Raw genomic sequence first — 22,816 nt, forward strand, 5'->3', positions numbered from 1 at the left:
TGAAAGGGGCACTATCTGCCTCTTAGAGGTCACATCACAATTTAGTATTTCTTTAATTAACCTGAAAGTTGAGTCTAAAAGTCTGTGTTTGTTCAACGTTGTGTTGCTTGTGTTGAGCCTTCAGTAACAGTCGTTGGTAGTATCTGCTTGCTATTGACACATTTTGAAATACTTCTAAGGCTTAATTAACTGTGAAGGTTTTGGATTGTCTGTTAAAATTTTAGGCTAAAATTCTGGGATCACCATTTTTTGTATTACCTTTGATCAAAAAAAACCCAGCTGTTCAGCTTTACAGACATGAGCACTCACTTCACACAGGTGAGGTAGATAAGAAGTGCTTTCCACATTTTACAGATGGGGAAATCTGAGCAATTAACTGACTTGTCTGAAGTCATACGGCAAGTCAGTGGCAGAGCCAAGAATGGAACCTGAACTATTTCCAGTCCTGTGCTCTAACCATTGCACAGCATCCCTCCCTTAGGTAATTTTCTGACATGATGATGTTTGTATTTGGTGTATATGGTGGCTTTGAGAAGAGTATCAAATCAGCTAAAATCAGTTACTGTTAAAAATTTAATACAGAAGCTCTTAGGTGTGTAATAAACCAATACATTGTTACAGAAGCATTATATTTGGGTTGCTGCCTTTAGTTTTGTGCTTCCAAAAATGTTCAAGCTATCAAGGTTAAACTCCTGGGGTATGGGTTCTGTAGTTGTATGGTTTCAGTTTATCTATTTCAGACTGTAAAAGATGCCACTGAAAATCCTTTGTCACTTTTTTTGGACAAAATACTTCTAATTGGATAACTTAAAGGCAGAAATTTGCAAAATCCAATCTACTCTTTTAAATGCATGTAAATCATTAATGCCTAATGATAGCATGCAAGTACAGAGTGATTCTATTAACACAAACAGATGCCATGTGTATTCAAGGATGAAATTGGGCTTTAGAAATACTGAGGTGTTGCTGTCAGAATTGACAGCAATTTTTAAAAGTTGAATATGCAAGGATATAAATTGCCCAAGCCTGATTAATTTTCCGTTACTTTTGTTACTGGCATTTGCAAGTTCTGAGACTTCGACAAGATTGGACGTGCTGGCTAGAGTTAGAATGGGGCAGACAAGCAGAGAATTGAGAACAGGTTACATTTCTGAGCAAATCTTGATAATCTAAATTTGCATTATATTGTCTAACCAGTCAAAACACAGGAAGCTCCATATACAGCCTTGGGAATTGAGAAGAGAAAGTAGGTTTTGGTTATTTTCTGGATGAGTGCATATGTAAAATGATTTTAGTGGATAGTATATTCAGACAAAGTTAAAACTTGTGCTTCCTAATTTCTTCCATTTTTTTTATCTGCAGTATTTATTGGGGTTCTTTGGAGACCTATCCAGTTGTGTTTGCTATGTTTGCCAGCTCTCGATTTGTACCTAAGCTGCAGAAGCAAAACAAATGTATCAGTGTGAAAATGAACATTTTGACCCATCTGTTTGAATTTTTTTTACTTACACAATATATACAAAGAGAACCAATAAAATCAGCAGAATGTGAGGCAGCAACAAAAAGAGCAAGGAAGAACTGATGAATGGATAATCTGCCCCATTTTTATTGTCAGATTTGTTTGTTCTATATCTTCTAAAATGCCATTCAAGGCAGAAAGTGGTTTTAAGGAGTAGCTGAAACAAGCACTCAGTTTCAGGCTGATTGGCATGTCCAGTATATAAAACATACATGGGACAATACGCAATTTTATTTTCCTGTTATATATTACAAATATCAGCTTATTCTGCTTATCTTTTATTCAGTGTTGGACACTGTCACTTTCCTGACTGAATGATTTAGGAAAAGGTCTTTTAAGGTATTTCACTCATTCTTGCAACATAGCCAAGCAGTTTGGGGAAAAGTCAGGTCTTACCTAATAACATATCTAGAGCTTGCAGCAAATCAAAGCATGCATTAAGCCTGCAAAGAATAATGTAGTTATAGTTTTTAATTTTTTTTACCCATTAGGACTTTTGTACAACTGAGCACAATATGAAACTATGTGAGACTTACAGCTAAGAATCAAGAGGTCAGATTCAGGGAGAGAAAATAACTTATACTTCATAACTGCTTCATGCAGCATGATAGTATTTACAAGACTTTTGGATAAATGCATAAACTGGCAGGTGAAACAAACAAGGCCAATAACTGAAGTATTTAAGACATCTTTCCTATAATTATTATTCAGAAATTTCTCTGTAGTGGCTTTGTCTAGAAGAGTAAGCTGCAGTTCTAGGCACCATGATAAATAGAACTAGATACAGCCCTTGCTCATTTCACCTAGTGAGTTCTTGAATTTTCCATCAAGGGTTCATGGGCTCTGAAACCAGACAGCTAAACCACAGCTCCTTCAGTCAACAAGTATTGTAGCTGCCTTCTCTATCCAGTTTATCTCTTAGATTCTGAATTACAGGAGTATTTGAGCTTGGCAATTGCATCAATTCTCAGGATACCTTGAAACTATGTGCCTTGGGAAGTCACTTGTATAGATCCGTGTTTCCTTCACTCTGATACAGTCTGACAGTTTTTTTAGTAAGGAACATTTTCCTCATTATGGCTTAGTGTCTGTTGTCTGTAAAAGCAGAACAGTCCTTTGCTTGCTTGCAGGTAACAGCATATCCACAGCAAGCTGCTTTGTTCCTGATGCCCCAGGTAGCAAGGGAAGTGCTTATGTCCTGTATGCTACCTTGGTATAATCATAGCTCTTGAAAATTTCATGATGCTCAGTAAGAGAAAAATCCATAAACACAGTTTGGAGAAAGAGAAGTTCAACTCAGTTGGTTTTTTTCAGGTTTTTAAAGTTGGCTTGGGGATGTTATTGCATTTAATCCTCTCGTAGCACCTCAGATTCTGTAGTGCTGACAGGTGTCCTCTGCTCCAGAGACTTTGTTGCAAATATCAAGACCTGACTGTGAGAAACAAAAAGTAATTGTGTTTAAAGAGGAATAACATAGTTACTTTCAGTCTAAGACACACTCAAGAAGAAGCACAGTTTATAAGATGGTGTTACTAATTTAAAATTTTTTAAAAAGGAAATTAGTAGCGAGTATCTGCAGTTCTGGACAACTTAAAAATGAAATAATTAGCTAGATCATCCCAAGCTTAGACGTGTCAGGAGAAAACTAAATCCGTCTCCCTTTTCTTCTTTCTCTTGCTCTCTGGAATTGAACAGATCCTTTTTCTGCTACTGTTGATAGTGTTGATGATGCCATACCAAACCTAAATCCTTTCCTTACAAAAACTAACGATGCTGCTCATCTGTCTGTGTCTTCTGATGTATCTACTTTCACCAGTAGGACACCCACACATGAAATGTTTGTTGGTAAAGTACTATTTTAAACTAATTTCCTAATTCCTAGGATTTGTAACCTTATTTTAGTTTCTAAAATATATTTTTACAGCCTTTCAGAAACTAAAAGCTGATCATTTGGGGCTGGTTTTGTGTGATGTTAGAATTTGATTTAGTAGCTGTACAGTAAAAATGGTGTTAAAATCCTTGCTTGGCTCCCTAGATAGGATTCTAACCTGATGTAAAGAAGCAGTTACAGTTAGAGCAGTCACTTGAGTGCAGTTTTACAGTCTCTTGTACTGGGGAATTTTAGGGTAAAATGCTGCATATGCCTGAGAAGGAAAAGAAAATGCTGTTACTTTCTTCCTCAGGTTGAGATGCTCTTCTTAAACCAAGGAGCGTAATCTGAATTTTTTTTTTTTTTTTTTTTTTTTTTTTTTTTTGATAGTGGATGCTTTTGCCCCAGTCGTGTTGTCATTAACAAAGCTGATAAAGCCATGCACATATTGATCCATAATCTACTCATACTGTTTACCTACAGGGCAACAAACTAATAATTCACCTGTTAAAAGCTGTTCATATCTTCATTTGGAGATGGTTCAGCATGGCTGTCTCACTAGAAGTCCTTCCACCATTTGTGTTGGTGCAGCTCTATAGTAATTTACTTTTCAATAGGAAGATTCAGTTTGTTTCCATAGATGAAAAATCACCTAATTACATGTCAGTTCTAGTAAACAAAGAAAGTTTAAAGACAGTTGTACACAACATGCTGTATTTATGCTGGTTGAACCCCACTAGAATTGATCAAAGAAAAATACAGACTATTAGAACAAAGAGGGATTTTTAGTACCTCTGGTACTTGTTAACAGAGGTTAAACAAAGGGATTATCTCTTTAAAGATATTCATACTACCTATACTTTGTCAGCTTAACTAACTAGTTTCCTAGCCTGTCTGTTTTTATTTGAAAAACAAAGCAAGCAAGAAAAAGATATCTTTAAATAAATATACAATACTTTTAGTTGGTTCTGCGATGTGATAATCTCTCTTTTCCATGCTTTAATTAAATTTTTATGGTTCATGTAAATGTAGAATGATTATTTGAAATACAGCTGGGGTTTTTTAGCAGGATAGTTGTTTAGTGAAATTAGTTTCCTCTAACTTGTTCTGCAGTCACACAAAAAGTTGCAGCAATGCAGAGCTGGGAACAAGGACCCTGGTGGGTTTTTGTGGTCTTTGTAGTATTTATCACATGACAGCTCTGAAGTCACTGGAAAGGGATGGCATTAATACATTACGTTCCCTTCCAGTGTCTCATGCTCTAAGGATGTATCTAGAACCAGAGGGTGGCCTCCTGAGAGATGGATATGGGACATGTAGATGCTGTTTTAGCTGTAGCACAATCAAGGCTCCTCAATAATGTGAATGTGGGTTTAAAATAACTTTTTCTGGTTCTTTAGATTATTACAATCCATTTACTCAACTAAATCCCTTTGTGGCAACCAAATATGAATATACTTCAGGTATAAGAAAAATGCCTTGAAGCTTTTACACTCATTTCCTTCAAGGGTGTAAAACATGGCATTTGATTGGAAAAAAAAAATTGATCCTAATATAGCTGTTCCTTTGAAACCGTGCTTTTCCCTTTTGTGTTAGAGGTTGTGTAAACTTGTTTCTTACTGTCTGTCTGATGTGTATTGATTTCATTCCATTGGTTCTATGTTATTAGACTTTATGTAGATTTATAGACTGCTGTGAAATTAAACTTTTGAATAGCAGATAAACAGTGTATCTTGGTTCTCTTTCTGTAACTCTCCCTCTTCTCCTTTCCTGGCTTTCTCTCTTGTGTGATACTCCTTATCAGATTCTTTTTGTGGTCCTCAAGCTTATCCTAACGCTTCTCATTTCCGCAATGAGCCTTCTTCTGTAGCTGGTCTATTTGGAGGTAGGTAATGGGCTGCAGCCTTACCACACACACAAAAGTTTCAATGTGTTGTGTGCCTAGAAGTAGTAGGCATGTTGCTGACTACAAAAGTGCCTTGTTGTAGTGGCTCCAACTATTATTCATGTGCTTGTGCCAGGTGTGTGGTCACGAATGGTATGCATTTTTTCAATTTGTGCCAAACTACGGCTTATTTGGTCTGGACACAGAATGAGTATCTCCCCATTTCAGGATCTCTTGTAGTTTACCTGTTGCTATATACCACACAAAATACCTGCATGTTTATAAGTAGGTTCTCATCTTGCTCTACCTCATCATTTTTAAGATAAAGGGTTTGGGATGTTCGTGCTGTTGTGCTGCTTATGGCAATTTTGTTGATATATTACTCTTAAACAGTGCACTAAACTAGTGTTAAGCTTTGTAACAGAACAGAAGAAAGAGGTCTCTGCTGCATTAAAATACTGGCTAATCATCTGTGCAGCAGTGTCACATCTGTGTAGTGACCCCATACTGGTGCTGATTCTGCAACACTGTCCTGATAGTTGCTAGAGAGAATGGAGGCTGTGACATGTCCCAACCAGGTTGAGCAGGGTGTGTAAACATTGCTGCAGTGCAAGACTTAGGAATATCCTCAGTAAATGGTTTGTGGAAGGCTTCGTTTTTAAAAGCCCCATAAAGTCACATTTTGGTTTAGTATCTTTGCATGAAAATCAGTGAGCATCATTTAACAAAAGGTTAAATACTACAACTCTGTTCCCTTTGTTCCTCATTAAAAAACAGGATTAGTTTCTGTCAAGTCTTGAAGCTCAAAGTAGCTCCATTAAAAATACAAACCTTTGCACCTTTGAAACTATCCCTGTTAAACAAAATGCCCTGAGTTGGTAGTTGATATCAGGAGTAGGATTTGATCTTTTAAGGGGCTGATTCAAAGGAGTCCTGTGTATTGTTTTGTCTTGGAGATGGTCTCATCTTCATAGTTTCATAAAACTTCCAACTTCTAAAATGTGAGAGCAGGAAACTCAGCTTGTTTCAGTTGAGGCTGATTGCTAAAGCAAAATATGAGCTATTGTAAGTCAAGTTTTCTATTGGTACAGGCACGGTTTTAAGAGTTGCAGGACATCCCATCAAAGGAATTCCTATCTACAGTTCAGAGTCTCTGAAATGGCTTGTTACAACTTGATGGTATACATGTCCTAAAGATACTCATTTTGGTTTGTTGATTATTTACTCTCTTTTCCCACATTACTGCTTCCTATGTTTTGCTGTATGCAGTTTACTTTGATTTATTTTTAATGAAAGCTACATTTTCTAAATTTTAGTGATGGAGTTAGGAGTCTTATGTTCCTTAAGACAAAAACAGGTAACCCAAATTTGTGGGTTTTTTCTGTGAAGTTTAAGAATAACATCCTGTAGTTGCTAATTTTTTTAGGTGAAATGTGACTTATTTAAAAAAAAAAGTAAAATTGAAATGAGGTGCTGTCCTAACAAGCGAAATCCAAGAAGTGTTCTTTGTCAGCTTTTTCTACCCACTGCAGTGTTTTACTGATGAAGTAGTTGTGATCCTTTCATTTCTCCATGTCATCATACTTTTTTTTGTTAAAAAACCAGAAAAGCTGATTTTCAAGGTAGTGTCGGGTTTTTTTTTTGGTTTTTTTTTGTTTGTTTGGTGCTTTTCATATAAAGCAATAATTACTTCTGTTACTGCCCGAATACCAAGGTCATGCACATGCACGTGCTTGTGTGTGATCACGTATAACATTAAAAAAGTACTACAAACAAATGGCTATTACCTTCTTTATTACTGAACTATCAACTTAATGCTGCTGAACATCATATGCAATGCTTCATGCTGCAATAAATTTTCAGTGTTGAAAAATAATTGTGTATTTGTAGAACACTACAGATATATGGAAGACAAATTAAGTAACTTTAGACAGCACTAGGAGTTGAAATGTGACTGTACCTCCCCATATCTTGCCATAATTTCTAGAAATTTGACTGCAAAACCTTGTCAACTGCAAAATGCGTGTCCACAAACTACTAAGAGCTGTGAAAATTATTAGCATTAAGAGTGTCTAATCAAAGGTATTTACTAGTTCAGGCACCTTGGAATGGTTTGGATCTTACTGCAGTTGTATCTAAGAGAATTGCTGGATTAAGAGATCAAGCAGTTGCAGGGCAACTTTTATGGCCTGTGTGTTCAGTTTTTTGAGACAAAAATCTTCCTTTGGAGGAGTAACTTCAAATCAAGACCAAATAAACTGCTCAGTGTCAGGGTGTAATCTGGAATTTTGAGGTGTCTCTAGTCTTTCTGTAGTGCTGAAATACATATTTGGCTTGTCTTGCATAAAGGTGGGTTTGTGGGAAATGCTGCATAAAAACATACAATTTCTTTCCTTTTTTCCCCCACAGGGTTCACTCCATCTCCTGTTGCTCAACCACAGCCATCAGCTGGCCTTAATGTTGACTTTGAGTCTGTGTTTGGAAATAAATCTTCTAATGTTGTCCCAGATTCTGGTGGTAAGACACTTGCTAAAATAAATGACATATGTCCTTTCCTTTAATTTTTTTTATTCTTGAGGTATTAATCTCTTAATATGTATTTACTTACACTACTGGGACAGTTTCAGATGAAGAAAAGAAAGCTGATTTTAAAAGGTCAATAACAGCATTAATCAAATAGTTTTTCTTTACAGACTTTTTCTGTACTCTGTTGAAATGTTTACACTGATTTCCCTCAATTAAATATTTTGTAAGTTAAAACCTCACACAGTGAACAGCCTTCATTTTTACATGCTGTCAGCTGAAATTAAGTCTGCATTTGTAGAGTGTGGTTGGAAGAGGTAAAATTTCATGTTCATTTTATCTATCTACAAGATAGGTTTTTGCACTCCTTTGCCTCCTCTTTTGACGTTAAGTTTGCTTCAGAAAATGATGAGTTAATACACAGTTAAGTTAGACTGAAGTCATAGTGGTCTTTCTGTTCCTTTGAGCATCTGGAAAGTAGACATTTTCTGATCTTTTGCATTAGACTCTTGTCATCATATTTTTTTCTTGTAAGCCAGTGATTTGCTGAAAGCAATTGCATGTTTTTGTAAGGTTTGAAACACTATATTTTTTCTTTGTTTTATGTTTTGACTGCTTTACAGTCACTATGAATCCATTCCATGTAAAATTGGCCCATAGGGTAAACCACTGAAGTGAAATCTTATTTCCACAGTAAATATCTTTTTTTATCAAGAGGCATAATCAGTTTTGTTCTTCTTGTATAGAGTAGCATCACCAGGTTAAATTTTGTATTTTAGCCATTGCGTTGACCTTGCTGTTTATTTGAATGTCATGACATTTGTTGGAGGCCTATGTTTCAAATCACTTATGTTTCTCATTCCAAGGCTTTGATGAACTAGGTGGTCTCCTAAAACCAACAGTGGCCTCTCAAAACCAGAGTCTTCCAGTTGCCAAAGTACCGCCTAATAAATTAGTGTCAGATGATCTGGATTCATCTTTAGCCAATCTTGTAGGCAGTAAGTATGGAACCACTAATATGTAAATACTTACTGATTTCTTTTAAACAAACAGAATTACAGTAGTCTCTTTTTCTCTCTTGTGACAGATTTGGGAATTGGAAATGGAACTACTAAAAAGTGAGTATGCTTAGTCAGAAGTTGAGCATTTGGATTTTCATGACAGTAAATTTTCATGAATGTACATGTTGAAACCTGTGCAGACCAGCATAATGTTAGCCTTCAGAGCATATGTGGGATTGTACTTCTTGTACAAGGTGTAATAAATTGTTGAGAGCTGTTGGAAGGTGACTTTAGACTGAGGGGCAGTGACAGTGATAGCCGCAGGCAAGGTGTCCTGTCTCTGATTCCCTTCAGGCTTTAGGTATATTAAAAAAACTAGTTTATTGAAATGTTTCTCTGTAGTTGTTGCGGGTAGTCATAGCACTCCTTAAATACTTGGTATGATCTGAGTGTGAGCAGACTGGTTTTAAAGATTGTGGAACTGCAGCCTCGATCTTGAGGCTGACCTTGAGACAGGTGTATTCGGAAGCAGGGTGTGTGTACTCGAGGGTAGTGAACATCTGCACTAGCAGCAGATGTTGAGAAATAGGATTGGCAAATTTCAAGTTTATTGGGACCATCTGTACGAACTCTGAAATCATTCAGAAATCTAATACGCTGTCTTGAAATCTGACTCAAATGTCTTGAGCTGAGTCAGATGCACTAACTTCCCTATTCTGGGCAACTTGACTGAGATGCTGAGGGGACTCAAGATGAACATTTTCTCTTACTTTTCCAAGGCAAAACATGTTGTCACAAAATTTTTATCAACCCCTTTGCTAAATGAGCTTAATTCGTAAAAAAGCCTCATTCCTCAGTAGAAATGGTGTTTACCTGAGAAAGTTTTTTAAGAAAGTCCAATGTTTTCTAACAATTTTTAAAAAAATTTGTTTGAAGTGATGTAAACTGGACTCAGCCAGGAGAAAAGAAACTAACAGGTGGTTCCAACTGGCAACCCAAGATTGCACCTACAACTGCGTGGAATGCTCCAACGTTGGTAAGCAAATGCTCATTTTTAAGTAGTGAGTTCCCTGCAATTTAGATCTGCAGGGTGATGTATAATGGATAAATTTGAAAATGATCTATAGTTGCAGTAAAAAGGTAATAGAACATTGAAGAAGTGGTCAGTTGAAGCTGTGTACTGCTGAGATATGTTTTTCTTGGCTGTGTAATTCTAGTAAATAATTTGTGACGTGCAGGTTTAGCACAAACTTCAGCAGTGTTTGAGCAGCCTCACTCATGGGAGGGTAGGGGTCTCTGCACTCAATGGACTTTTCAAGTGCATGTGGAGACAGGACAAGGGACAATGACTGTGAACTGACAGAGGTCAGGTTTAGATTAGATACTAGGAAGAAATTCTTTACTGCGAGGGTGGTGAGGCACTGGCATAGGTTTCCCAGAGAAGCTGTGGATGCCCCTATCTCTGGAAGTGTTCCAGGCCAGGCTGGATGGGGTTTTGTGCAGCCTGGTCTAGTGGAAGGTGTCCCTGCCCACAGCAGGGGGGTTGAAAGTAGGTGATCATCAAAGTACGTTCCAACCCAAACCAGTCTATGAGTTTATGACATAAAACTCTGAATTCCAAGGAGTCAGGAGGCACTTTGCAGTCTAGAAAAGTAGAAGTGTGAAAGTGTCCTTTGGATGCACTTATAGGTCACACATCATTACATTGTAACTTGGCCTGCTCTGGGTGTGGGAACTGGCCCCACTGATACTTGCAGAGGTGTCTGTGGCTACAGCTTTCTTAATGTACATAACTACTGCTTTTCTGCCCCAATGTGTGCAGTTGCTTTTAATCCATGTCAGCTTTGTTAAGCAAGTTCATGTCTGTTTTAACAGATAGTATTGGCAAGGATTTTGGGGTAGCAGTGTAGGGGGAGGACTTTTAAAATACATGTTAAGGCTTTACAGGAGTAGTTTTCACAATGTTCACAGAACATTTTTGCATGTGAATCCTACTCACCCTTTCACCAATGACCTGGAGAACTGTACCTGGACAGAACAGGTAACAAACTGCCCCCAAGGATTTATTGCATCTGACTCTGACTGGGGGAGGTTGAATCCACAGTGTAGTAATGCAGTGTTGTGGATTTGGAAAGATAGAACTTGTCTTCCTGGCTCTACCGCCTCTTCCCTACCAGGTGTCCCCTATGAACTCACTACATTTATTTAGGGAGAAATAGGTTTGTGGATCTTACTGGAGGGTGTGTAGATATTGAAGAAATTGTAACTACTTACCTGCATTAATGACTGGTGGTTTGAGTTTACCTGTGTGCTTGAATCTGTTTAATAACTCATGTCTTATATCTACATCTTGTGATGATAAGTCATTACGTTTAACAGCTTTTATTATTGAGAGATACTGTTGAGACACTTCCTGTGAAACTGTTCTATAAACATAAAAAAACTTGAACAAGAAATAATATAAGGGAAAAAAAAAACAACTTTGTTTTCCTCTGCTGGTCCATTTATTGTTGAGTTGCTGCTGCTTGCTAAATAAATATGCTTTTGAAAATCTTTGGTGAAAAAGGCATATACCAAATAAATGGACTATGCCAACCAATGTCAAACCTAATACCAATGACAGTATCACAGGTGTGTTGTCTCAGTGAATGACTTGAATTACAAGAATGTGTTGGAGTAAACATTTAATGTATTTGTGAACTAAAATGCTATCTGTGTATATTCTGTTGTGTAAGTATTTGCTTCTAATCCAGTGTTATTGCATTATGTAATTGTTCTCCCTGGGAAATACAGAATGGCATGCATTTTCCACAATACGTAAGTGAAACAACCCACAGCCTTTTTGCAATCGACTGGCATGCTGATATTAACCACTGCTGTTGCAGAATCTCATAACCTCCTCGCTATTTACACATTTCTCATTTGAAAATCTTTGGTGTGCCCAAAATTGAGCTTTTCCCAGCATACACAAACTTCATAGGTGGTGTGCAGGCTCTTGAATCGAATGATGGCATGGGAAATACCAAGATTATTTTTCCTTGCTTTAAACTGTACCATCTGCTGCCAGAGAGCTGGGGTGTGTGTCTGTGCTGCCTTTAATGCATTTGGGGAATTCTGAATGAAGATAAAAATATTGTGTTTGAATAACTGCATGACACCTCACAGGCTTCTGTTATACGTGGCACTTGATCCACATTTATGGTAGATCTTGATTTTTTCATTATTTTTTTTAAGTGGGGAGAGACCAATATGTCATGAATGCTCATGAAAAAAGAAAATTAATGCAGATAGTTTACAGAGGGGAAGAAATAACCTGTGCTTGCTGTCTGAGGAATGCAGGCTTTCATTTCAAAGGACTTTTTTCTTTATGTCAACAGTAATATTGGTCTTTTCCCCTTGTACTCTGTTGTTATTCCAGGGTAACTCTGTAACTAAAGGGTGATAGGTCTGTATTTGAGCCCTCAACAATACAAACTCAGCTTGTTTGTGTAGATGTGCATACACAAACAAAACAAAAAAAAGCTGTAATTCTCAGGATAGCTTTGCCTGCTGTGTGAAATTTATGGCAAATACACTGTTCAGGTGATTTTCTATCTGTTCTCATGGCAATTGAAATGCCAGTTGCACTGACTCTATAAGAAAAAGCAGCTGATACCTTAGAACTGAATTCAGAAGAAGCTTTCCTGATGCCCTGTTCTTGATGAAATAATCTTTCTGCTTTTATTAATCCAGTATGATTAATAGTTTATCATTTGCCTCTTTTCTGTAGCAGTAATGTCTGTGTACTAAGAAATGCTTATGGTGTTTGTCTTGAATAGAAATCCCCACAGCAAAAGCATGAAAATTAATGGGTTTTTTTTCTAAAAGGGAAGACTAACAGGAGGTGGAGTGGATAGACAGCAAGCTGTCTGAGTATCTGTAAGCACCAGTTTAGTCTGAAAAAAAATCCAACTTTTTGTCCTGATGATAGTTAATGCTAATTTAGAAAGTGGATAATAAACTGCAGAATAAAGAATATGGCTAACAGATTAAGAACTGTCTTTATATTTCTAAGAGTTATCAGCTGTTTTTCTACATATATGTTGCCAAACTGTTTACAAAACATAAGTCCACCTAGATTTTGTCTGTTGACAGCAGTTGTACTGTACCTTCATAAAAGTACAATAAGCACATCAGGGTCATATAAATGTATCTGCCAGGTACTGAGAGGACTTGTAGCATGTTCAAATGCAGTGAATGGAGTGAGTGAGGGAGAGGGACTGCAAACTGGCTATTCCTGTGAGAGTCTAACTTATATCAAAGCCTGCTAGGAGAATCCCCATAGTGTGTCCGTCCTGGCTAAAAAGAATTCCTTTAAAGTTCAGCAGAAGCAGTGGTAATTTGGTCTGTCAATCTTTCAAATTCTCTCTTAAGACTTCTTGCATACCATTACTTTTGGTACTGAAATATAAGTATATACTTCATGAAATTAAAAAAGTGCTTCTGCTTCATGAGTATCTTCTCTCAAACTTCTCTGGGTCTTGTACTGTGTTCTCTAAACAGGATGTTGAGAGAGTGGTACTTGCTGTTTGGTTCAAACAGCCAGAATCCTAACATGATAAAAGCAAATACATTATTAGATATTTGCCAAGATGGCCCAGAAACTTGAGCTTAGGTATTGTACTCCATCTGAAATAATTAGGATACACTCTTAACACCAGACTGCAAATCCTATTTATTCTTTGCTATGTTCATAATAATCTGAGTGCTGCAGTTGAACGTTAGAAAGCAATGTCTTAGAGTTTGCAGCTTATCTCTTCTCCTCTCAGTTCACCACTGTTTCTCACACCAGGCACCCCCTGTAATGGCCTATCCTGCCACAACGCCAACAGGAATGATGGGCTACGTGATGGTGAGTGGAATTACTACAATTCCAGCCAAGCAGATGCTGTATATTGTTTGATTGCTTATAGTTTGGTAGCTCTTGTTTTCCTGAACTGTTCTACTGAAGACTGAATTTCAATTCCCATTCGTTTATTCCTCACCAAATTATTAACTTCTGGATTTCTGAACCACTTACATGCTATTTGTCTGAAATTAAGTTTGCCCTTCCTTACTTCATTTGTTTTATTCATAAACTTCTTAAAATGGAATTACGTCATGTTTAAGGTCCCTTCCAACCCAAACCATTCTGTGATTCAATGAAAATTAACACAATGTCTGTTCTTGGTGGTCTTTATTGGCATAAGTTTATCATGTCAATATAAATAGCTGCCTTCAGAACAGCAATATTTTCTTGGTGAAGTGAAGCCTTCCTTTAAATACCTTCTGCTGAGGTTGGGAGTAAGTATCTGTGATGATTAATGCTACAAAAGTGCAAGTTTGTGACACTGCAATATGGTGTGGTTTTGGTTGAGAATTGGATCTGTTAGTGACACACCAGTGCCTCAAGGCTTTTGACATAAACCTGATCTTCCTGCTTTTTGCTCGGAAAATTTTTGTTTTTACCTTAAATTTTAAAATATTCCTGAAATTATCTGCCTTAGCTCTTTTTAATATGATTTTGATGCCGCACAGCTTTCCAGGGTGAATTAAAGGGAAGAAAACTTCCTTCAAGCAGTTATTCTATTAAATGACTCACAGATTAAAGGGGAAAAAAAGTTTCATGTTTCATCATATATCCGAATTGCTTTAATGACTTAGACCTTGTATACACTCAGTAAGTGAACTGCAAAAGTGGCCAACTGTATTCTTGAGGTCCTCTTGGGAGAGTATCACATATCATATCGTTCCCCATTGCCCATCCATGAAGTCCCATATTCTTTATCAAAGCTGTTGTGGTTAAACTAACATTAATGTGGATTCAAACTTGATCTACACAACTTTGGTCTTATGGTACCAGCCGCATTTTCATAGTTATTTTGAGTCAGTAGCAAGGGAGTGTAACATATGTAGCATGCAAGAAGTGATCTTGTTTGTTATGTTATGTTATGTTGCTGTGTTATGTTTAATTGTGGGGTTTAAATGCCAAAGTGAAATGGAAACTGGAATAAAGGAGCTGTAATTGTTACCCTGAGTTGCTGCTGCTTGTTCAAACATGTGCAGTATCTGAGCAGGTGGGTGAGGTGGGCCATTACTGAATGACCAGTGGGCTCTGTAGCGCATCCTGAAATCTGCCGTGGCTCATTCAGGCTTTACTCAGGACATTTACCATGAGGAATCTCTGTAATGTTGACTCAATTTACAGCCCTTGCTGTAAAACCTTCTAGTGTTTCATAAAAGCAGTAGTGGGGACCAGAGTTCTGAGGATGATCCTCTCTAAGTGCAGGATTTTCCCTTATGTTCCCATATGTTGTGAGGGTGCTGGGACAGGCAGCTTGCTTAATGCTGTAGAACTGTGCCTGGACATTCCCTGGCTGTGGCTTCCTGTGTCTTGGGCCAGCAATTGTTCAGTTGTTCTTATATATATTTTTATAGGGTGTTTTCATTAGGATCAGTTTATTGAATGGGTTCACCCTGTGATTGCCCAAACAGCTGGTTGGCATGGTAGGAGGAGTACCACCACCACCAGGGTTAGTCAGGGAAAAGCTTCTTGGAATAGGGCTTTCTTCAGTAGAACTGCTGCTGGCTGTCAACCCAAGCCTGAGGGGAATGCCAAAAGCAGTGCCAGAGATGGACATCTGAGATAAATATAACCTGACTTGTAAGACCATCAATACACATTGAACTCGGAATTTGGCTCAGCTGGAGTGTTGGTAACACTTTGACTCTGATTGCATATTGACTTAGCATTAATTGCATGTACAGCTCTCAGTTTTTGTCCTGAACTCTGTCAGCACTGCCCTGCTGCCTGCAAAACTGTGCTTGTACTTTCAGAGGCAGTCAGGGAAGTGCTGTCAGACCTCGCATCTGGGAGCAGAAGGACCAGCACAAATGCTTGTCTAACAAGTGTTTTACTGCTTCAGATCTTTGCAGCAGGAGAATAAATGGGCTCTGTTGCTATTGAGAAAATTCATTGGAAAGGCTCTAATGTTCATTTCTGGTAACCTTCATTTGCAGAATATTGTAGAAGGATCTCACATGGTTGCATATCTCATATATGACCAAGACTTTTCACCTATTTGCCATTTTCCTTTATGTCTTTAAATACTTGCAATGTATTAATGCTGTGTGTGATTTAATGCTGTCTGGGTTTTTTCAGCCATCACAGATGGGAGGCATACCAGTAATGACACAGCCAACTTTGATATACAGTCAGCCAGTCATGAGACCACCAAACCCCTTTGGCCCTGTACCAGGAGCACAGGTGTGTATATTCAAATTATTCATGCTGAGAATGAATTACACAAGGCAGGGTTTTTTAGAAGTATATTTAGTGTGTTAATTTTATACATAGATATAATTAATATATCTTATTTGTGTTGGGCAAATTATTGCTTGAGCCCAGTGGTTCATGGGAGGCTTGCTTACTATCTGCTTGTATCCATGTTGACAGCAGCAAGTTTGTGTTACCAAAGCAAAGAGGGTAGGTTTTTTTTCCGGCATTGTTTTTCTAGGAATATGACAGTGGAAAAAAATAGGAAAACCTGATGTCTATGCTCTTTGCTGAAGATAAGCTTTTTCCCCAAACTCATGTTCCATGCTGCTTTACCCTCAGAATGTGGCTTTGTGAGATTGGCTATTACAGCTTTTTCCTAAGTGTTTGTGTCACTGTTCTTTCCCCTGTTACACTTAAAAGTATTAGATTAGAAAGTACGCAGGGTGCAAAGTGTGTGCTTGTATTACAGCATTTTGCAGTGCCCAAACAGAGAGGGTGTGTTTAGCCTTTTATGCCTATGACTGCATTAGATGGGTTTGAAAAAATTGTGGAATCAAACCTGGTGAAACCTCAACCCACCCCCCGTTGTTGGTCCTGAGCACCTCAGTGGAAGGCAAATGGCATGTCCATCTAGTGTTAGCTGTGGTAGCCTCCAGTGGATCTTATGTTCCTCCATGGTTTTACAGGAGACTGCATTTGCAGCATAGTGAGGATGTGCAATAGCAATACCAATCTACCTGGCCTTTCCCTGTTAAGTGCTGCCTTAGATGGAGTGCTCCTGAAATCCCCTGGTTACCTGTTTCTTGGGATGTGTTGTGTCCAGATTGATTACCCAACCTACTGGAATGAGTGTGCCAAAGGGCCACTCTGAACTGACTGCATCAGTACTGGAGTTAAATACATACCTGTTATTGGTTTGTTTTACTGTTTGTTCTACAAATATCTGTCCCTGGGAAATTTCTGTCTGAACTCACTTTTATAACCCAGTTGGCATCTTGAGAGGGGTTTTTTTTATGGTAGGAAAAACATTTTTAAAAATAGGAGGAAGAGGGGATGGATAACCCTGACCATGTTCATGCTATTTTTGGAAAATTTTGAGATCATTAAGACTTTGTGTTTGTGAACTGCAGTTACAGTCAGAGCCAAGTTTAGCTGGCAGACTGAAGCTCCAGGATTAAGTGTGGTTTTATTCACCTAAAAGAAACCTATAGATGTTTCTTTTTCAAAGTTGCCTCTGTACATCAGACTTCTACTAGAAAAATGAAATCTATTGTTGCCTGTATTTTGATCTCACTATAAATAGCTCTGTCTCTATAGGTGACTGTTTAAAAGCATTCATGTATAACTTCACCTAGATATAGGTTGGTGTAACTGCAGTGTTTGGGACAAGGCTGTGGAGGGAAGAGAACTCAGCAGTAAGCTGGAACTAAAAAGAGCCTCAAGTATTTTCCAGTGCCTCAGTCTGATCCTTTAATAAGAAAGGTTCTGCTGTGAGCTGCCAGTGGGCTGTATGCCCATTGTCGTCTTCAAAATACAGCCTTGTGGATTGGGGTTTTTTTCTAAATATCTTCTTAAAAGCTTTATCTGAAAGGGATGCTGTTAGATTTCTTTAGCTAGAAATGCAGTTCTCAGCTGGCTTTGTCTTGACTTCTGAGAGCTGCTTTGCACCTTCACTGTCGCTTAAGTGATTTGGTATTTTTCACATGGGTTTTATACCATTTCACGAGGACAAATAGGTTTTTTTGACAGTTGTTAAATAGGAGGATAGGAGTCCTGGGATATCCTAGCCAAGGATAGGAGTTTTCTCTACATTAAAAAAAAACCAAAAACTGAGATGATCCTTAGAAAAAAAACCAACCTGCCTACCTGCCAGATTCAGTTATGAATAGGTAGATGGGTGTGAATTGCTCAGTGAGCCTCTCTGCTTCATTTGACATTGCAGGGCGTGGCCTAGGTTGAATCCCAGCCGGCTGTCAGAACAGGAGAAAGAGGAATTAGTCACGAGTGAGGTGTGTGGAGCTATATTTATTCTCTTATCTGACAGTGTTTGGCTCCTGTGAGAATTAATTTCATTGAAAACACACCCTTTGAGTCAGCATTTGCTGTGGCCAAGGAGGGTTTTCCCTGAGACATGCAGTCTGTGCTGCTGGAAGGTGTTGAGTTTTCAGAAGCCTGAACATCAGTAAAGCATCTTGAATGAAACAAGGGCTGCATGTGAGAGCTTCCCCACACACAGCAGAGTTAATTGATGTATAACCACGTGCACTATTATCACACTGAATTTACTGTGTGCTGAGTCTTTAAACTCTTCTGAGAGTGTATTTCATAGTTTAAGTTTAGTTAATGCTCTTGTTGTGCCAGAAATAGAAAAAGGAAAGTAAAAGAAATAGAAACGTGTACTTGGGGTCAGTAAACAAATCTTAAAGAATAAATAATGATTATCTGAAAGGCACACAGCTCAAACTGCCCGCACAGATCACTGTAAACACCATTATTCTTATACTGGTTTTGTCCATGGCATCATCGCTGCCAAAACCTAAATTGTTTTTCATATTTACTTTTAAAGCACCAGATTGTATCACCTCCAGGCTCCTGATAGATCTTGGGTGTTGTCTACAGTAAAGAAAGCTGAAGGTACTTAAAAGCACGATGACAAATATGCAGCTGTTGCCAAAAATTTTATTGCCAAGTTGTAGTGAGTTGAGAACACAATGGGAAAATAGGCATCTTAATGTTGTGTAGTTCCTGTATAAATTAAACTGTTGTTCATAACTTGATGCCCTCAAGGATTAGTCTTAATAAATAAGTTTCTTCTCTCTTGCTAGACATACCTATTTTGTTTCTCTTCCAAGTGTTCTCTTTACATGCTCACAACTTTTTTCCTAATTGTTGCAGTCAAAAGCAAGGGTAATTTGGTTTTTAAGGGCAAAATAATTTGAAATAATTGAGAATGAAACTAGAGCAGTCCCTTCTTTAAAAATCTTAGTGCAGAAGGCATTCATGGTTTTGAAAGGTGTGTAATTTTTATTTGAAAATATTTATCTTGCAGTATTTCCTGCCTGAGAAAGAAAATAAGTTTTCATCATGATAAATTAGTGGGCATTACCCACTGCAAACTATGACATTGTGCTTCCCAGAGCAGTGAGAATGGTTGGAGTTGTTTGATGACACTGTAGCTGGTGAGGGGGAAGTGTGTGTGTGTGAGGAGGGGGTAGGCTGAATCAGTGGCTCAAGCAGAGGGATGGCAGATGTGATACAGTACAGCAGAATGTTCCAGACAAGCCAGATCTGACTGATGTACCGGCGCTGGAATATGTCTGCCCATCACAAGGCCTGAGTGCCACAATGTGCAGCAGCAGGGCTTGGCTGTTCATCCAACAACTGTGTTGTGTTGGCCAATATAAAATGGTACAAGTGGGACAAACCCGTGTGCCTGCACGTCACTTGTTCTGGTGTGATTGTCCCCAGAAGGGCATAGCCTTAGGAGGGGGAAGCAGATGGGTAGTGCAAGATTTAAGATTTAAAATAGAGTAAAGAAATCACTCCACCTACAGCCAACATCTCTGTAAATTGTAACACTGCAGTTGTTAACATGGCCAGTTGTAACGGGCAAGTAGCAGGAGCAATCACTGGGTGATGGAGAATAGGTCAATGTGCAGATGAGTAAGTTGGTTTGGTGGGTGTGTTTTGTGGTTGTTTGTTGGCTGGGTGTAGGGGGGCTTTTTTGAGGGGTGCTTGAAGCTGTAAGAACAGGGTATGAAGTTCAGGACAGACTTACGCCAGAAAGCAGACCTTAGAGATGCTTGCTTTGGCACATTACCCCTAAAATATATGCTAAATCAGCTCAACAGACTTGTTTCATGGGAAACCAGAATGTAGTTGATGATGGCAGTCATCCCAATGCTTGCTTATGGACGGGTTCTTAGGTTTTACTGTGACTCCAGGGAGCTCTGGCTTTGTTGGAGGCAGTGCTGGAGGTGTGACTAAGCTGTCTGAGCAGTGCAGTGCAGTGCATTTCACATCTCACCAGCTCTGGACAGTAAGGGCACTAAATCCACAGCTCCAGTTAGATCAGCACTAGAGAAACTGTTGGCCAGGGCTGTTGTTTTAAATGCTTCTCCTTAGAAACTGCTAGGAGTGGTCCTGGTTCAGATTTATTTGATCTCTGGAGAGGTGCAATGTAGGAAACTGTCTAACTGTACTTTCCATGTATTTTTTTTTAGGCCTCCTTTTTAATAATTAGAGGAACCTTGTTAAAATGTATATTTACTGAAAGATGTTGTGTCTTGTCTGAATTTAATTATGGCATCTAGGTAATAGCACCGTCAGGTTTTTTGCTCAGATTTTAACCTGAACAGGCTTCCTGAAATTTCCCCTGTGTCTGGTTATGTGCTGATGTTGCACAAGTGACTCCAGCCTACCAGTCTTCCACACTGCTTTCCAACTGGAAACTTTGGGCTCAATATGGGTTGGAGATTTGCCAGCTCAGTCTGATAGAAGTTTTAGTATGTGACTTCAAGGCATTTGACCATGAAGAGGAAGAATGTCTCCTGAAATCAAGTGGCAGCAGGCATTCCTTGCTGAGGTTAGGACTCTATTGTACCACATCACTAGTCTGCCTATGGCTTTTCAAAAGGAGGAACCAAGTTTAAAAGGGGGAATTCTGACATCCTGAAACTTCTTCTCAGGCATTTCCCATTCTGTCTCATGACTTTTCCATGATTTATTTATGGTGACTGGATCTGAGTGCCCCACTGGGAGTAGCATTTTGGAAGGAGATGAAGATTCCAGTGCAGATCAAGCACGTACTGATCCTGAAGGAAGTCCTTCTGCTCATGTAGTTTCCGAGATAGATGTTCACGTGAAAAATTTAAATGTGCAATGGCAATGTTTACACTCTGAGCACTTCTGTAAGCAATTCCCATAGGCAGATTCCCTGTCATGTGTAGGTTGGCAGGTGCCTGGCATTTCCAAGGGAAAAGGTCTTCATGCTATGTTTTCTGCCATGGGCACGGAGTGCAAGTGACTTGGTTCTGGACAAACTGTTCCAGTGAGGAACCCAAATTGGAGAATGGTGACTTTGATTTGTAACTGCAAAAATATGCATGTTCTACCCAGGGGGAGGGCCGATAGGATTTAATAAAAAACCATTTATAACAGGATAAGTACTAAAACAGAAGGAAAAATAAATCAACAAATAGCAGATACTCCTGCAAGTACAGCCTGCAGATTATTGGTCCTTCACAGCAGCAGCAGTCGGATTGCCAATATTACCCACCTCTAAATTATGTGCTTTATATGACTGAGTTTGTGGTGTGGTGTTTTAGGTACATGACTGTAGGATGCAATTTTTATGAGTGTACAGACTATCAGTCATAGTCTTCAGTTCTCACCTAAAACAGCCACAGTAGCAGTTGAAATTTTCATCTTTTTCCCTTTTTTTCTTTTTTTCTCCTACTCACAGAATATATCCCATGTTCTCCTTCTAGGTCCCAAACTGAGAATTATCTATTCTCTGCTATCCAGCCTCTTTTTATATGCAACCTATTTTGACACGAAAAGATGCTGAGAGCTATTCCTTCTGGAGAAGCCATCTGGAAAGCTGCCATGCTCTGGCCAGACCCCAGCATCATCTCTCCCTGCCAGGCTGTAGTTTTCCCAGTAAAGCAGGGAGAGGACTAACCTGTTTCATAGGAGTCAGGCTGAATGTTTTGTATCTTCCTTTGAAGAAAACTGCTGTGAAAGTGTGAGAATATCTGCTTATTTGGCAGATGCCACTGGCATTTCCTTTCTGGAGGGTCATGTCCAGCTTGTTTCTGCATTACACCAACCACTGAAGAGGCTTTGTTTTCCATATGATCAAACACCTTGTTTTAGTAGTTGACTTCTGCCAGGTTTGCCTCTTAATCTCCCTTTGTCCCTTCATTACACGTTCAGCTTTCATATTCTGTCATTCTGAGACCTTGTTTTCTTTTTCTTTCCCTTTCTCTGTCGTCTTTCTTACTAGCTGTCTGCAGCATCCAGCCCTTCCAGTCAGAGTCCTCACAGAGCCTCAGGAAAGGATCCCTTTGCAGAGCTCTCTCTCCAGGATTTCTTGTAGAACAACTTAGGTATTGTCCATTATTCTGGGGAGATGCTGGTGTTTGTGATATGAAACGAAAAAGTTCTAATTCTAAAAGTTTTATTAACATGGCTAGAACTGTTTCTGAAGGAAATAAAAACAAATCTTGTTGAGTTGGAAGCACTGTGGAAGTGACTTGGAAACTCTGTGTATTTAACCTCAGCAGTTTAGAGGCTGATCAAGTGTTTTTGCCTCAGTCCGTTGGAAATAGAATCAGCTCCTGTGGTACTTGCTGCAGTTAGGGAGAAGGAACTGGTGCTACCTGGTATTTCCCATCTCATAGGAAGATGTTCAGAGTTCCCTGTTGGCAGCAGAGCCCAGAGTGCTGCTGGCAGAGTGCTCATGCGCTTCCCTGTGCCTTGGGCAGAATTCCCTTCATACAGGAGGAGATGTTCATCTCACGTGTGCCAGGGATCCATGATGGTACAGAGGTGCAGTGGAGAAGTTGTGTTGGTTTTGACCAGTCAGGGGCAGGTGGGAATTAAATAGTAAAATGAGTGAAAACATGAAAAAGAAATTCAAGTATTCATAGTATAAAGAGAGAGTAGGCTTATTGCACACAGCAGCTGCTTTTCTTCATGCACTTCCTCTAGTTCTACA

General features: G+C 38.8%; 1 protein-coding gene across 4 annotated transcripts in view; it reads left to right on the forward strand.

The window, feature by feature from the left end:
• The window catches only part of PICALM (phosphatidylinositol binding clathrin assembly protein), a 66,897-nt gene that overhangs the window by 42,301 nt on the left and 1,780 nt on the right, over positions 1-22,816 (forward strand). The window contains exons 13-22 of one of the 4 annotated variants that reach the window (XM_066175611.1): positions 3,215-3,364; positions 5,194-5,274; positions 7,684-7,791; positions 8,664-8,795; positions 8,885-8,915; positions 9,735-9,834; positions 11,592-11,615; positions 13,630-13,689; positions 15,979-16,083; positions 22,103-22,205. In XM_066175611.1, the coding sequence (XP_066031708.1) occupies positions 3,215-3,364; positions 5,194-5,274; positions 7,684-7,791; positions 8,664-8,795; positions 8,885-8,915; positions 9,735-9,834; positions 11,592-11,615; positions 13,630-13,689; positions 15,979-16,083; positions 22,103-22,195 (884 nt within the window). In that variant the 3' untranslated portion in view covers positions 22,196-22,205. The remainder of the gene's footprint in view (positions 1-3,214; positions 3,365-5,193; positions 5,275-7,683; positions 7,792-8,663; positions 8,796-8,884; positions 8,916-9,734; positions 9,835-11,591; positions 11,616-13,629; positions 13,690-15,978; positions 16,084-22,102; positions 22,206-22,816) is intronic. The other 3 variants (XM_066175608.1, XM_066175609.1, XM_066175610.1) reach the window with 3 other exon arrangements.

Source organism: Chamaea fasciata, unplaced genomic scaffold (assembly GCF_029207755.1).
Source record: "Chamaea fasciata isolate MVZ Bird 193981 ecotype frontalis unplaced genomic scaffold, bChaFas1.0.hap1 SCAF_2, whole genome shotgun sequence".
Taxonomy (NCBI): Eukaryota; Metazoa; Chordata; class Aves; order Passeriformes; family Sylviidae; genus Chamaea; species Chamaea fasciata.